This window comes from Phaethon aethereus (assembly GCF_964289735.1).
Source record: "Phaethon aethereus genome assembly, chromosome: Z".
Taxonomy (NCBI): Eukaryota; Metazoa; Chordata; class Aves; order Phaethontiformes; family Phaethontidae; genus Phaethon; species Phaethon aethereus.
In genome coordinates, this window is record NC_138577.1 from 5,097,375 (window position 1) to 5,114,120 (window position 16,746).

Genomic DNA, 16,746 nt, shown 5'->3' on the forward strand with positions numbered 1-16,746 from the left:
TTGGGATTTCTGCCTCTCTCCTTGCAGTCAACAAATACGTGGTCCGAGTTTTTACTGGCGAAGTTAGCGGCAGTGGCACAGATGCGGATGTCTTCATTAATATCTTCGGTGAGAAAGGAGACACAGGTATTCAAATGCAAATCATTTCCTAAAATATTTCTTCCTGCTCTGCAGGCCTGCGATCTGAACAACACACAGCAGCAATCTGGCAAACGCAGAATAATTTGACTGAGTGAAAGGCACAACAAATGGCAATGTCAGCTCTGGGGGTTCTCGCATCCACGGCTCCTGGAAGCTGCGTCTGCAGAGCAGCAGACGTGGCTGGGCTGTGAGCGTGGCCGTAGTCACCTACCACCAAAAAACCCAGACCCTGGGAAAATGCAGCACAAACCAGCGCAGTAAGTGCCAGTCCGCTGAGGGATCCGACACCATTGTGTTATTTACAGTGCATGCAGCGGTAGCTGCATGTCCCGTCTTTCTGTGTCCCTGGGCAGATAATGCTGTCCCCTCAGTGTGGCACGGGTTGTGGCTGAGCCTGCCTGGACGTTTAGAAAGATAATCTGACCAAGGTTTATATTAGCCCATTTTAAATTAATGGTGGTAGCTCTTCTTTAATTTTTTTTTTTAATGTAAATTGTGCTACGACAGTGGCCTAGGAACTTGAATTTAATTTTTAAAAAATATTTTTAACGGAATAATAATAAAAGATGTGCCCAGACCAAACTCTTTGGGTCACGCCATGGAGAAGAGTGGGCGGAAATTCCTGGAGACCCAGAGAGCAAATATTGTCTCTCTTCCGTGCTGCACCTACCCTGTCAAATTCAATGATATGATGTCTGCCAAGTGTCCTTGAGCAGATTATGAAACCTAGTAGATAGGCCTCATCCTTGATTAATTCTCCAGACTTTTATAAGGGGATTCATCTGATCTTGCTGGAGACGTCTGAAAGCGGGAGTCTGAAACGAAGCTGGTTGTCCCAGGCACTCTGTCATATTCACACAGAGAAATAACCCCCCTAGAAAATGACTGATCCCCTTCTAAGGCAAGGGGGGCGAATTGCCCCCCGGCACCTTCCCCTGCACCGGTGCCTGGGTGGGTTCGGTCCCACTCGCAGCACCGCGCGCACAGGGACCGCGTTGGTCAGCACGTCGATGCTTTTCATAAAGGCGAGCTCTTGTGAGACCGGGAAAAGGCAATACCCCTGGCTGGGTCCTAATTTGAAAATAAATCCTTCCTGTGTGATGCCGCAAAGAATCCTATGCCCTGAAATATCAGATTCTGCAGCTTGTGACCAAAGCTCTTTTTTAAACAGTTTGGAGGTTTTTAAAAACATTAAGAATAAAAGGGAAATGTGTTGGTATGAAGAAAAAAAAAAAAAAAAAAAGATGCAAGAGCCATCTGGATATATATTTCTGAAAACTCCGAGAGCTGTAAGTAACTGTGACATTACAGTGAAAATCCTCGTTTTTTGCGTGCTCAAGAAAAGGTACATTTTTTATTAGAATATAAAGTCCTCTGCCTTTACCTTGAATCCTGATTGCAGAAAGCTGGTACCTGGAGAATATTTGATTCAGTCAGTGGTGACATTCCTAAATATTTCTTCACTTACAAACAGGCGTGTGCCAGTAAGCCTTTCCTCCTCGGTTCTTCTATATTTTTTTTTTCCTTAGGCGTGAGGAAACTGGACAACGACAAAGACAACTTTGAAAAGGGAGCAGAGGACAAATTCACACTCGATGCTCCAAATTTGGGAAGGTTAAGGAAAATTAATATAGGTCACAATAACAAGGGTGGCTCTGCTGGCTGGTTCCTCGCAAAGGTTAGTTGCTCCTGAGATATTTAACATGAGTACGTTGTGGGATCAAAATGTCTCACTTTTTACTCTCTTGGTGGTCTGATGCCAAGAAATGCAAGGACGTTTGCCGAGGATACAGGTTCCTGGTTACTGAGAAAAGCACAAATCAAGTTTTCACCTTTCCAGAAATATCCTCTCCAGCACTTGCTTTCTCTGCAGAGCAAAGGGGGGCTGATGAAGTGCTGGCAGCAGCCTGGTGCATCTAAATCAGCTGCAGCAGATTCGAATCGGGTATTTAGAAAGTGAAGGACACTGGGTTTAGGTAAATTGTCGAGCATCTCAGGCAACTTTGTGGCAGTGAGAAAATCCAGTTGTTAAGACTTGAATTTCCTGCTTTAATAATATTTCTTATGTCCCAGTCACCGCAGTTTCTTTGACAGATGAGAGGGAATTCTCCAAGCTGGGTCCTCCAAGCCCCCCCTCACTCTGTTGACTTAACTCATTACCAAGACCGTAAAGGTACCGGAATCTAAGAAATATCTGTTGAGTCTGTTCACACTGGAAATTTGCCAAGACTTAGAGCTGGGCCAAATTTAAGTGATCTATCATTGGTACAGCAAAAAGGATATACCTGCCACAAAGATCCTTTTCTTCCACTCCCACTTTTCTCCTCGTTTTAATCTTCTGCTCTAAGGCGTGAAGGTATTGCAGCTTTTAGTGAAATGGTTGAAGGAATATTTTAAAAGGAGAAATTTGTGACTCTCTAATCTCATTTTCTTTCCTCTGCTGGTGTAGTTTAACACAGCTGGCTTTAATCCGCTAAAGATCTGACCCTAAATTTGTAAATCCTAGATAACAGGGTGGTTTGATGTATTATAAATGCAAATACAAGCACAGGCTCTTCCACCATCACCATATGCTGCACTAAAAGTTATGATGGTGGTTGTCCATGAAAAATGCAGAAGATGAAAAACAGAACTGTTGTGCTCCCTGTAACAAACGGGGGGAAAAAACCACAGAAAGGGAACCTCATTCTCACATTGCAGGTGAAGTCTGCACGACGTGATTTTTGATGTTGGTTAGATTGCTTATGTCCCAAAGCCTGAAGTGGTGACTAGCCGCAGCCAACACATTAATCCTATGTTCTGCCACGGGAACCACTGAGATGTTTGTGATTAATTAAAAGGTAACTTTGCCTTGCAAGTTCAGCTGGGAGCTTGGAGGAATGAGCTAAAACATATCCCAGTTGTCTTCTTCTGTTGGTAGATGTTTTTCTCTGATGTGCTCCGATATTTGGGAACTCTAGCGTTGTCACTCCTGGGTGAACCTGCTCAGCATCATTAGAAGTTCTTCTCATATTTCCTGGGTTTTCAGTGTAGCTTATACTCAGAGCTGGTTTTCTACCGCTAAATATATGAATAAAGATATTAACAGGAACCCAAAGAGGATCAGCAGATAGAGGGGAATCTGACTGTCGATATTTCTCCTGGACTTCATGTGTTTTAGTCTCTAACAATCCAGCACAGCACTGCTCTCCCGTGCTGACAATCCCAGCCCCAGCAGACGCTGCTGCCCGCGTCCTCAGGGGTACCACGAAAATCGGTAATGCTACAGGCAGCAGCGCAGCGTGGGATGAGTGACAGGAGGGCAAGCTCTGGTTCCCAAAGAACGGTTTCACAAATCTATCAGAAAGGACAGATTTCAGATCCTCCCTGTTTGCTGTGAAGGCAGAGAAAACTGGAAATTACTTTCTATCCCTGTTAGTGAATTTTCTTTCTCTGAGATACAAGCCACGCAGGCGAGTAGAGATTTTGATTTCTTCTTTTCTGGATGAAAGTCTTCACTACTCTTCACTGCTTGTTTAAAATACTGCAGTAACTATGGCAAGCTTCAGGAACCCAGAAGGTGTTGGTAAGAAACGCCTCAGCAGGAGGTGCAAGAAACTTCAAGTGGGTAATGCTGGCTTAAAGGGGAAGATTGGTCTCGGGCTTGTGTCAGTAGAATATATCTCTAGAGTAGGGCCAAGAGCCAAATCCTTCCAAATTAGAAACTATTCCTACCACAGAGTTTCACGGCTGTCTTTGCAATGGTTCCATCCAGGAGTAACTGAGTGGGACAACATGATATTACCAGGTCACACAAGCTGATCTGATGGTCTTGATTCGTCCTGAAATTCTTTGGTATTATTTTATAAAAAGGCTCTAAAACTGAGAGAGAAAGAAGACAGCCTGTTCCTGAAGCAGAACAAAGAGCTGCCGTTCAGCTGGTGGAGAAGAGTAGCCAGCAAACGGGCTCTGGAGAGAAGGAAGACAGGCCAGCCAGCTGGTCTTCTAGCAGAGACATCTGGTCTCGTACACTGCGAGATACAGATTGAGTTCACTGGATAAAAAAAGAAAAGAAAAAAGCCTGGTTTTTTACTCGCTAATTGTCTGAAATTCTATCAGTACTAATTAGGGAGCAGAGAGGGATCTGCTTGAGTATCGAATATATTAAATATCAGGTGAGAGGGTGTATATTGAGCTTCTGCTCTTCTCTCACCCCTCGTGTAACACCTTTGTTTTTTCCATGTGTATTTTGCAAAGTACTGCTTCTTTTCTCTTAGGTGATCATTGAAGACATTGGCAATAAATGTGTGTACCAGTTCCCAGTCGGACGCTGGTTTGCTTTAGATGAAGATGACGGGAAAATCCAGAGGGACATTCTTGTTGGGGGCACTGAAGCCACAGGTAAAGACATGGACTGAATCCATGGTGAGAAATGCAAAGATACAAAAGCCTAATTGATATTATTAGCCATGTTTTCTTCAGAAGATTGAATGCCTTGCACTCAGGGACACCTGCAGTGGACCATCTGCTGGTGACAGGCAATTTTGTGTGAGGGTCCCTGAACTACCATCACATTTCCCACCTCCACACCTCACTGGTGAAGCTGTGCAGGACCTACATGCTGTTTTATCACCTGACACATTTAGATAAGGGGCTGGTGGGCAAAGGATGAAAGATCTGGCTTGTACTTGAGCAAGTCACTCACCAGCTTTCAGAAAATGTGTTGCTATTTCCACAGTCACCAACTTGCCACACAGGAGTGCATACTGTACTTCAGGCTCTTGGCTGGGGAACTACACATCCTTTTACAAAGCAAGAAAGGCAGTGCTGAGCTCTAAAACTGGCTTTTTGATTTATCCAATGTGGCTAGAGCAGAGACAACCAGAAGTTCTGTCTCTGTTAAAGGAAACCTAGACGTAAATTCAATAAAATAAATTAATACAAGGTAAAAAATTATTTGGATAGTATTCTGCCTATATTTCATAGATTCATAGACTGGTTGGGGTTGGAAGGGATCTTCAATATCACCTAGTTCCAACCCCCATGCCGTGGGCAGGGACACCTTCCGCTAGACCAGGTTGCTCAAAGCCCCATCCAACCTGGCCATGCACGCTTCCAGGGATGGGGCATCCGCAACTTCTCTGGGCAACCTATGCCAGAGTTTCAGCACCCTCATCCTGAAAAATGTCTTCCTTATGTCTAGGGTAAATTTGCCCTCTTTCAGTTTGAAGCCATTACCCCTTGTCCTACCACTACATATCCTTGTAAAAAGTCCCTCTCCAGCTTTCTTGTAGGCCTCCTTCAGGTACTGGCAGGCTGCAGTAAGGTCTCCCCAGAGCCTTCTCTGCTCCAGGCTGAACCCCCCAGCTCTCCCAGCCTGTCCTCCCAGCAGAGGGGTTCCAGCCCTCGGAGCGTTGCTGGGGCCTCCTCTGGCCCCGCTCCAGCAGGTCCATGTCTCTCCTGTGCCGAGGGCTCCAGAGCTGGACGCAGCCCTGCAGGGGGGTCTCCCCAGAGCGGGGCAGAGGGGCAGACCCCCCCCCCCCGGTTCTGCTGGCCACGTGGCTTTGGGTGCAGCCCAGGACACGGTTGGCTTCTGGGCTGGGAGCGCACATTGCCGGCTCGTGTCCAGCTTTTCATCCCCCAGGACCCCCAAGTCCCTCTCGGCAGGGCTGCTCTCCATCCCTTCATCCCCAGCCTGTGCTGATACCGGGGTTTGCCCTGACCCAGGGGCAGGACTTGGCACTTGGCGCTGTTGAACCTCACGAGGTTCTCACGGGCCCACCACTCAAGCCTGTCCAGATCCCTTCCCCTCCAGTGTGTTGACAACAGCACTCAGCTTGGTATCGTTGGAAAACTTGCTGAGGGTGCACTCAGTCCCACTGTCCATGTCACAAACAAAGATGTTAAACAACACCCATTCCAATACTGACCCATGAGGAATGCCACTCGTTCATTAACACTTATTCATTAGCATAAATATAAACACTTTGACTATGCACGTAACAGCTGTTCTTTACTTCATTGCTTCTTGTTTTCAACATCTGCTGTCCTTGTATTCCCCCTGCATGTGCAGGAGGAAAGTGGTCTGGGTGTAGAGTCCTGACTGCAGGATACAGGTTGGGAAAAATTAGGAGAAGACAGGGGAAAAAAAATCCAAAAAAATGCAATTAATTTAATAAAAGCTTCCCTTATTCCTTTACCATTCATGACTCTGCATTTTTTTTCCTGCTCTCATGAGTTTTGTTGAAGATATATGCACAGAAAACATGCTTGAATACAATTGTTAACATAAACTTCAAAGAAGGAGAGGGTTGTTTAGAAAAGAGTGAGTTCAGATGTTTCTACTTTGTCCAAAGTCCCTGTTGACATTTCTGGGTGATTTAAGCAGAGAAAGAACTTAGCTTGGACCTCAAATATTTTATACGTGCTCCCTAAAACACAGCTATAATCACAGAGGTGTCTCCTTATTTGATGCCATGACATAGCCCCAAGATATGCCTGTCAATGAGCCTTCTGAGAAGTAAGACTTGTAGGAAGAAGCGTCATCTTTCTTAGACCAGCAGTTAGAGCTAGAAAAAAACAAGTGAACTTTTATGCATATAGACTTCTTTTCAGAAATATTTTGCTTTCTTCCAGCTGGGCTAATACATCTCCCAAACCTTGTTTTCCCGAGATCTTTAGGCGCTCACAGCGACAGTGAAGGTCCTGCTGGCTTCAGCAGCATTATAGGCTGCTGACCCCAAGTTTCCAGAGTTTTGTGATGCTGCAGAGCTTGCTACCACTGTTTAAAGCAACACCTCTCCGTCCTCTAAACACCCTCTGACATGTCTGGTGCTCGGTACCTCTCAAAATAGAGCGACTGACTTAGTTGCCGATTCCATTTTTTGCCTTTCTTCACCTAACTATCACCACATAGTGATAAAAAAAAAAAACCATACTTTTTTCCATTGGGCCATGCGGCAGAGTTTGTCACCACAAACCTGTTTCTCTCAGACAGTCTGAAGGTTTCTCAGAGGTGTGTGTGGAACGAAAACAAATGAAGCATTACACTGTGTGTAAAAGCTAAAAAGACCAGTGGGAAACCAGTAGAGCCCAGTGTAAATTCAATGAAAATTATTACTCTCGGCCTTTTTTCCTCCCCTGTTTTCTTCCTAACCGAATTCCTGATTCCTTCAGGTATTGTGTACAACGTTGCTGTAGTGACAGGAGATATCAGAGGAGCTGGCACAAACTCCAAGATCCACGTAATCCTCCACGGCTCCAAAGGCTTAAAGAACAGTGGGAAGATTTTCCTGGAAGGAGGTGAATTCGAGCGTGCCAGGACAGATCTCTTTAATGTGGAGATAGCTGCTCTTCTCAGCCCTCTCAGCAGAGTCACCATTGGGCATGATAACTGCGGCGTCAGTTCTGGCTGGTTTTGTGAGAAGGTGAGACTAAGTTGTTTGTAGGCAGCTCTCAGACTATTTCCTATTCAGAACCTGACCCCAACAATGAAATACAGTTAAAAAAAAAAAAAAATTAAAAAATCTGTTTTTATCTGGATGACAATATCCCCAGCTTAGCTAGTCAATATTATACATAATGCATGGTAGTAGCTGATTGCCTCAAAGGCACATTAGATGCATAAATCAATCACTTGCTAATTGGGTTGATTGCCCCTTTGCAGTCACAAAGATAAAGATTATTTTTTGCTCGGCACCAAAAGCACCTTCAGATGTTAGCCCAAGGGGCTGGACAGAAATGCAGTCTCGGGTTGTGCTGAGCATTTCAAAGTTATCATCTGTATTCAGACTTCCCTGAAGTTTTTAGATGCTGCTTTGGAACTCAGGGAAAAAACAGTGGCTGTTATCGGGAGGTAGTGGAGCAGTATGTGATGTGAGATCGTGTATGAGACCAGCAGGGGCTAATGGGAGGGTGGAGAGTGAGGCAGCTGCCTACCCTGAAGCTGGGAGGAAACGTCGTTTTCCTGGAAAGCAAAATCAGCTTCGGATGCATTTGAAGGCTTTTTGTATCTCATGTTTCTTGCAAAACCCTACTGTGCCTTGGCGTGTGCAGGACGTGTGCTGCACACGGACACGACGTTGACTCCTGCAGCCACACTGCCTGTTCCCGTTCCCTTCCTCTGGTAGTGTTTTGCCTCTTCTTGGTTGACCCATTTTGGTGTACTTCTGGAAAAGTGGGAACAGGATGGATGGATCCTAGATCTACTCCAAACTGGGAATCGTGCAACCAGTCCAGTTCATGTTGGCCCAGAAAACCCGATTTTGAGAGCAGGACCAAGATCTCTGGCTCTGTCTTTGCTTCACTTTTCAGTATCAAGGTCCTGTGGACAGCCAGTAACAGAACAGTCAAACTCACCTTCCCAGTCTCTTTTCCTAGGTGGTGGTTTACTGCCCATTCACCGGCATTGAGCAAACCTTCCCGTGTGGGAAATGGCTGGATGAAGATGAAGGAGATGGTCTCATTGAGCGGGAGCTCTATGAAATGGTTTCTCTGCGCCAGAGAAGACTCAAAAGTAGGTACAAGTGCCCAGGAGCCTCCTGTGACCCCCCGTGTGAAAGCACCCTGCATGCCACCCATGCGACATGACATGGGTAGACCCATGGTCAAGTGAACTGAGTCCTGCATGAGTTGCGGCTTTGAACAACCTGGTTTGGGGAGTATAAAATGAAACTTTTAAAATATTTTGAAGACTTGAACTCATTTTTTTAAGGGAAGAAATTGGACCTGGCAGCCTTCCTAGGTTCACTGGGCTCAGGCTGCCTCAGGTGCCATCTCACCTTTGCAGAAAAGCCAGGCTACGTTTCTTATCACTACAGAAGCAAAGCTTCCCTGTTCTAGATGGAAACAAAACCTAAATACAATAAAAAGACAAACCTGGGGGAAAACAGGAAGAAAAACCAAACTCTTCCCTCTAGCTTCAACATTTTTACTCTTGGCCTTAGAGGAAAAAAACAGCTCTTAGTCCTGTCCAGCTGCCAAACGTGCCTCCCGAGGCACATGAGCACTGCACGTGAAGCCTCCTCTCTAGAGGGAGGCCGGCCGGCAGCGTAGCGGCGCGTCCGTCCGTCCGCGCGCGGCTCCAGCGCCCAGCCTCGCTGGCTGGATCTGCACCAAGACGGACCGCTGCCGTCTTGCCTGCGCCAGCCTGTACATGAAAGCGGAATGCTTTAATTAAGATAATAGGTACAGTTTAATCCGAATGCTTCGGGTGGGCTCCTGCTTAAACAGCAGTTCATTTAAATAAGCTTTATCTAAACGTTAGTCAGTGTTATACCCACACTGTGCCTCTCACTCGCTCCATTTAACTAAAGCATCTGCAACCTTTAACCCTCTATTATCAGCTCTGATTGTTATTGACAGGCTAATCCCCCGCTGCTGCAGTGCAGGAGATAGAGAGCATTAGCCTTGAGAAATCCGTGACCTTTAGCTGCCGGATTACAGAAGCAGAAGACCTGGAGTCAGAAAAGACCTATTATGTCAGCTCGCCTATCTCCCCGTGCGTGCAGGGCTGCCCCTTCCTGCAGAGCTGACCGAAGCTCGGTTCAACCTCGCGTTGGGTATCCATGGCGAAATGGCTCCCGGCGCAGCCTTTGCAAGCCGTTCCCCCAGCCGACTGCAGCTCGATGCGTAGCTTGTATTTATTCCTGGTCTTTTTTAAATTTTTTTCCCCCTTATCTCAAACATTATCCTGGAAACTGTTGTGTCAAGTCTAGCACTCCCTGGTGTTTGTGCCCTGGGGAATATTTGTTCTGGCTCCGAGAATTTCCAAACTGCCCGGATCCCTTGATGTGAAGCGGGAGGAAAGAGGGGCACGTGCCCAGCGAGGGTGATGACGGGTGTTTGGGGAAATGCCTGGTGTCCCCCAGCAGCCGCAGACCTAGCTCACCCACCTTTCCCCCTGCGTGGTTTCTCCCTGACAGCCTCTGTCAGCATTTAATCCTGGTACCAGTTCCCCGGTCCCCCTCCCCGCCCGCGTCGCTCCTTCCCTGCCGCGGGAGGCCGGGGGGGCCAAACCAGGCAGCCGAGGGACGCCCTGGTGTCCGAAGCGCCCGTGCTCCTTTCCCCGGGGGGAGCAGGCTGCTGTATGGCCTGCCACGTGCCAACCTGCCTTGGCTCGGTTTCTGCTCGGATAAAGCGTGCTGGTCCTTTTCAGAAGGGAGCGGCCATCAACGTTTTGTATATTATTAAACAAAGGGCAAAACTTTTTCTAAAAGAGAGTTTCCTTTCCCCCTCATTTTTTTTTAATAGCGGTTGCTTGCCTCTTTTTTACAGTTAAATGCTGAGTAGGTCAGTAAAAATTTAATTTATATGCATGTCACTGTATTTTTATATTCATTCTGAGCTCTGAAGGTCAAGCCGTGCTTATGTGGGCTGGGGCATGCCGAAAGGTTTAGCAATTCTTTCATTAGGATTTGTTAATAATTCAGCTGATGCTTGAGTTGGGAAAGAAACCCGTTCCCTCTCCTGTAGGTGCTGCAAGGCCTGCAGAAGTGAAACATGTTATTATCAATAAAGAATGCAGATGAGGGGCTCTTTAGAGAAAATGCTGTCACCTTTACATACGCAACCATCGTCTGATATGAAAACCAATGTAAAGCTGCTGCAGGTGGGCTGCTCTTACGGTTAAAATGTTGGGTGAAGACTCAAGAGACAGAAATTCAGTTTGTAGCTTTGCCCCAACCTTTGGGCATGTCACTTGGAGTAACGCATGTGCTAACTGAAGTCAGGTGAGATTGAGGCATTTAAAGATGTTTAAAACTTTTGAAAAGTATCTTTAGATTGCTCTGAGCATTTTTGCCCCACATGATGCGGCCTGGCTAGAGATACCTGAATGGGCTCCAAACCAGGATGCCTGAGCGTTGTGCCGGTCCTGCAAGAGGCATAAGTGGGGTAATTAGCTTCAGGAAGGCTCATTAGTTCAGGGTAAAGACTCATTAGCTCAGCCTGGAGCAGAGAAGGCTTTGGGGAGACCTTACTGCAGCTGCCAGGACTGAAAGGGGATCTATAGGAAAGATGGGGACAGACTTTTTGGCAGGGCCTGTAGCGACAGGACAAGGGGTGATGGTTTTAAACTAAGAGAGGGCAGATTCAGACTAGATAGAAGTAAGAAATTTTTCACACTGAGGGTGGTGAACCCCTGGCCCAGGTTGCCCAGAGAGGTGGTCGATGCCCCATCCCTGGAAACATCCCAGGTCAGGCTGGACGGGGCCCTGAGCAACCTGCTCTGGTTGCAGATGTCCCTGCTTACTGCAGGGGGTTGGACTGAATGGCCTTGAAAGGTCCCTTTCAAGCCAAAGATTCTATAAAGTGATATGTGGCTGTGTCCATCTCCTCCTTGTTCCAGACACAGATCATCTGCAGCAAGTTTTAGGAGCTACCTGGAGCTGCATTGCACCATATGCAAGTACCTGGAAACTGTTTCTCATTGACAAAAAGAAAGCTGACAGTATTTCCCTGGCTTTAAAATGATCTTTGAAGCTAGAATTTTAGGTGTTGGAGAAGTATATTGAAACTACAGAGATGGAGCACATCCCTGGATTACCCTGTTAGTAATGTATGACACAGTAGAATATGGTTCACCTGGAAATTGGTGACTTATGGTTTTAATTTTAAATGGAAACACAGAATTATATTTCCAGACAATCTTATTCTTGTATGTCTTATAGCAGCTGATATGTTTGTGCAGAAAAAGATAAAATATCCTGGTCTTCTTTCGCACCATCCTGCCCTCTCTACCACCAGGGGAAAGAATGAAAATTATGTTTTTTACCAGGACACTTTTAAAAATTACTTTTTAAACAAAATGTCTTGAACTTTTCTTTGTAGAAAGCCCCTGGTCTCTGTGGATTTGGACAAGTGATATTAAGAATGCAGGGACAGACGCCACCATCTTCTTCCAGATTTATGGAGACAAGGGGAAGTCAGATGAGATGAAACTGGACAACAATTCAGACAACTTCGAAACTGGACAGACTGACAAGTTCATGGTATGAATCTTGTGCTAGTGGTAAATTTGTCTTGGTATTGTTTTCCAGGGCATTAGCTTTAGCCCTGTACAGAAAATCACCAGCATGAGATCTTTACCTCAATAGATTCTTCTGAAGCAGAGGTGAAGTCATCCAGTTTGGTGGCACTGCAAATGATTTCCCTACCTGTGGATCTGGCTCGTCTTCTCCAAGCACCAGCTGGTGCTCCTGGGTGCTCGGGGGTGACGACTTCAAGTCATGGTGGTAATAAGTACCACATCTGCTTTGTGGGTCCTGAAGCAGATAGTCTTCCCCTCAGGCACTACCCCACTCACATTATAGACTGCTCCACCCACTTAGACCATGCCTCTCTAAAGGAAATACAGCTAATAATTTACCTATTTTTTCCCCCGGTGCCAAAATGGGTATTGGCTATTTACAGGAGAATTAGCAGCGGTGTTTCCTCTCATCAGTGATCTGGTCTCCAGTCTCCTTGGATGTGAGCCTCCATGTATGTTTAGGGCTGAGCTCAAACAGCACGTTGGGTTTGGAGGCTGGGGAGGGTCTTCTTGTGTTTAGGAACAAATATATTTAGAAGTTAACTGGGGACTGGTCACAGAAATATTGAGAAACAAAGGATTTTAACGCATGGCTGTAACCAAAACACGTACCCCTTTTGCACCAGCAGCCGTAATGCCTTCTGGAGGAAGCATGGCTGTGCTTTGCAGACCCTGTTTGAGAAAGGGCTGAAGCTTGACAACTGGCCTTAGTTCTTACTGGGAGGAACATTTTCAAGGAGTTCTCATGATCAGAAGTGTTTGGATTCAACTTATATGTTCTCTTCTGCTGAAAAGAGAAGCATCAAGCTGTCTTTGCAGAGTAGGGTTTATTACTTTTAAAGAACATAATTGTTTTCTATTTTAGTTTTTGATTCCTCTCTGATTTGGCTCTTAAAAGATGTTGAGAGGTGTCCTTTGTGTGCGTGCTTTGCTGCCTTACAGAAATAGATAACGGTGTGGTTTTCTTCCCCTCTATAGATCGAGCTCCCTGATCTGGGTACATTTTATAAGCTTCGGATATGGCATGAGAAAAGAAATCCCTTTGCTGGCTGGCATCTGAATAAGGTGAGGGGACAGCAAGGGAAGGTTGAAAAGCCAAGACTGGTCACAGAGGTGTGTCACTATGTTCCCCAGCTGGAAGTGTGATGTGCAGTGGTCAGAGGTGCCTCCCGCTCCAGACAGCACTGGCCAAGGGGTGGACATGAGAGTCCTACATGAAAGCGGGATGTGAAGAGAGCACATTGTAGTGTTTGCAAAAGTATGTGGGGAGAGAAGGCTTCATTGCGTGTTTTTCGGGAGGAAATTCCTTCTCCTTCCTGTCTCTCTCAGTTCAGCCCAGCTCAGAGCCATGGTAAATGGCAGCTCCCAAGATCCCAGATCGATGATGAAAAGCACGTTTCCCCATCCTTCCACCATCAGACCACTGCAGTCCCCCCTCACTGCTATCAGGGGGGGTTCCCTTTCTCTTCAGAAGCTTCTTACTCTTAGCCATAGTTACTATACAGAGAGGCAAACCCACTCCTTCTATGGCCTATTTAGGCTGGTCATAACAAAAAACTGATTGTGGTAGCGACCTGTTGTACAGTGGAGTACAACCTGCCCTGAAGGGCTGCCACCGCGTTGCAGGAGGCGGACACTTGCAGACTGGAGGAGCCCATGGAGACTGTGCAGAAGAGAGCAGCGTTGAGCTGTTTGGGAAATAAAGCGTGATCCCCTTCATCTTCGGCCGCTTTGTTCCTTTGTTCCACCAGCAATGATTACCATGCTGTCAGCCCTCGCCTGGGTCTACAAGGCAGCAAGTTCATCTCTAAGCTTCACCCATATTCTTGCAGAGCTTGGGACATGTTCTCTGCACTTAACCAAAACATATGCTTTGCTCCACAGCCATAAATAACTGTGATGATAAATCACAATTTACCACTCACAGACTTTTCTTGTGTGTCTCTGATGTGCTTGGACAGATCCTGCTCTCCTGCGTTGTCAGGGAGCTGTGAAAGCATACACAGCCAAAGGCCCCTCCAGTGGGGAGAGGGCATCAAGTGGTGTTCACCATATGGTGGGAGAAGGTGTCTGGCTGTGGTCTTTATCAAAAAGAGAGTGCTGGTCAGACTTTGGGCCACTGCAATCACCTCTTTTAATTTGTTCACAGATGATGAGCAAGAATGTTTAGGCCTTCCATAGCTATACATTTCCCTGGGGTATCTTTTTTTCCTGCACAAAAATTGTGTTCAGGGAGGACAAGAGGGATCTGACAGTGTGTGTAGGATTCACCTTGGGCCAAACCGTCTAAGCAAGCCTGGAGAAGATGCATGAAATCAATCTGTCCGTATACAGCCAGGCTGTTTTCCAGACGCATCAGGCTCAGGGCACATGAATCCCATCGCTTGTGCATCCATTTTAGCATCTAGGAACTTAGATGAAGCCTAAGTTCCATTTAGCCTTAACATGCTTTGTTCCTGACATTTCACATCAGGCTTGCGTCATGTTGGGGCAGACTTCCATTTTCTATTGCAAGAACACAAGAACAGCCATAGTGGTCAGGCCAGGAGTACATCTAGCCCAACATCCTCTCTCCTGTGTCACGTAAGTGCATGATTAGAGAACAGTAAGAAAAGGACAAGCACTTATGATACTTCCCACTAATATTCTTCCAGCTTTCAACTATTTCCAGTTGGAGACTTAGTTCCTGAATAGATCTACTAAACAGGAAGCATTTAGGAGGTTTCTCTTGCATTTATTTGTTTAAAAGTTCCAGTCTCCCCTTGAACAATAAAACTTTTAGTGACCGTAATAGCGTTTGGCAAGGACGTCACAGGTTGACTGTGAACTTTTGTTTGCTTTGAACTTTGCTCTACAAGCATCATTTGATGCCCTGTATTTCTTGTAGCAGTAGGGTGAATAGTTGACCTCCCTCTGCTTTCTCCATACCACCTGTGATTTTGTAGACCTTCATCATACCCTCTCTTCACTCACTTCTCCAGCCATCTGCAGAGCCTTACCTTACTTGCTTATTGCTCCTTTGGAAGCTACTGCAGATCTCTGCGCATTCTTGTTGGCGTTTTCTGGGTGTTTTCTAAATATGCCATGCACTTTTTTTGAGCTGTGGGGATCAGGAGTGCAAGAACCATCCATGATTTGCCCTGTGGATTTATACAGTGGTATATGACGAGCAGTTACTAAGAGCCACGGTATCCATCAAAACTTCCACAACACCGTGGAGCTCTTGGAGAAAGGAGGAATGAAAAGCCATCGGCTATGACAGACTTTGCTCTGTGCATCACTGCAGTGCGCGAATCTGAAAGAAGGTCTTGTTATTAATGCGTGTTATTTCTCTGCTGCTACCTACTCGTGCTTCTCAGGCAAAAAACCTGTCAGGAGCTTGTTGCTTTTTTGTCTTTAAACCTCTGAACTCACGCAGTGTTTTGCTTTAATGAAGGTAACTCTGCTGAAAACGCTGACAAAAGAAAAATACTCGTTCAACTGTGGCCGCTGGCTAGATATAAATGAAGATGACAATGAGATCGTGCGGGAGCTCCCTGCGGAGGGATCTCTAGTGACTGAAGTCATGCCAGGTGAGAGCCACGGGCTCCGTGCAGGGGCTCACTTAGGACCTGAATAGAAAGAAACCCTCTTTGTGGAAGGTATGCACAGGCAGACCGATGCAATTCAATTAGTTTCTCTTTCTGGCACTTTCTCTCTGCAGTATTTTCTGTGTGCATCATTAGCTGCGCGAAGCCTCAGAAATCCCAGTCTCTTATTCTGAGCAGATTTCTCTGTGGTGGGAGATGGGAGAGATCTGTCTGCAGCACAATTGTTTCCAGAGCTGTATTTTTTTTTTCAAACTTGTATTTTTTCCAGTCTCCCTTAAAATGTGAAATGCCAGGTTTGAAGGGTTGTTGATGTAAAGCAAGCTTAGCTGAAATGCAATCTAAAATTTAGCAATTATTTTGGGGCTTTAAAGTTTTATTTAATTATATGCACATTTACGCAGCGATATGTATAACAGTATAGGAAGTTGCACAGAACAGTTGTGCAAGAGCATAGGCATCCTCACAGTACGTGTGAGCAATCTGAAATACTTACTGGGTTAACTATGGTTGCACTGGATGTTTAATTAAGGAAAGCCACAGAACTTGTGTTGGCTTCTTTAAGTGGCCACTTCCGTCTTGACTTTGTGTCACAAGAATTAAATGTACATGGAGGGAGAATTTTGGAGAGCAGACTATCTCAAGGTGGCCATCGGGATTTTTTTCTTATTTCCACCAAAGCACCCAGTGGGGCTCCACACTCTGTAGATCACAAGTCCCCTGGTTTCTGAAATTTCTGATGAACTCGGTGATCTGCATGCAGCTGAGCAGTTCCTCAGAAGTGGAAGAGTAATTGTAATTGCAGATGTTATTAAAATGTAAATAAACTTGGTTTTGAAATGTATTTTTAATCAACCATGGAGAGGGCTGCTTGAGTTCAAATGCAGGCACTTTTCCGTGAGGAGCGGTTGTGCTGAGTGGAGGCGAGATGCAGCACCCATGTGTTGGGCTTGCAGGCGGGTTTAGGAGGGAGGAGAAAAAGGTCTCTGTCCTGAAGGTTGGTCTGTGGGC

At 45.9% G+C, this 16,746-nt stretch overlaps 1 protein-coding gene across 1 annotated transcript in view; it reads left to right on the forward strand.

The window, feature by feature from the left end:
- LOC309415990 (lipoxygenase homology domain-containing protein 1-like) overlaps positions 1–16,746 on the forward strand; it is a gene marked incomplete at both ends in the record, with an annotated part of 135,006 nt that overhangs the window by 27,748 nt on the left and 90,512 nt on the right. Inside the window, 8 exons of the mRNA XM_082013728.1 lie at positions 28–126; positions 1,671–1,819; positions 4,398–4,521; positions 7,297–7,547; positions 8,500–8,635; positions 11,950–12,110; positions 13,127–13,213; positions 15,585–15,720. Of these exons, the coding sequence (XP_081869854.1) occupies positions 28–126; positions 1,671–1,819; positions 4,398–4,521; positions 7,297–7,547; positions 8,500–8,635; positions 11,950–12,110; positions 13,127–13,213; positions 15,585–15,720 (1,143 nt within the window). The remainder of the gene's footprint in view (positions 1–27; positions 127–1,670; positions 1,820–4,397; positions 4,522–7,296; positions 7,548–8,499; positions 8,636–11,949; positions 12,111–13,126; positions 13,214–15,584; positions 15,721–16,746) is intronic.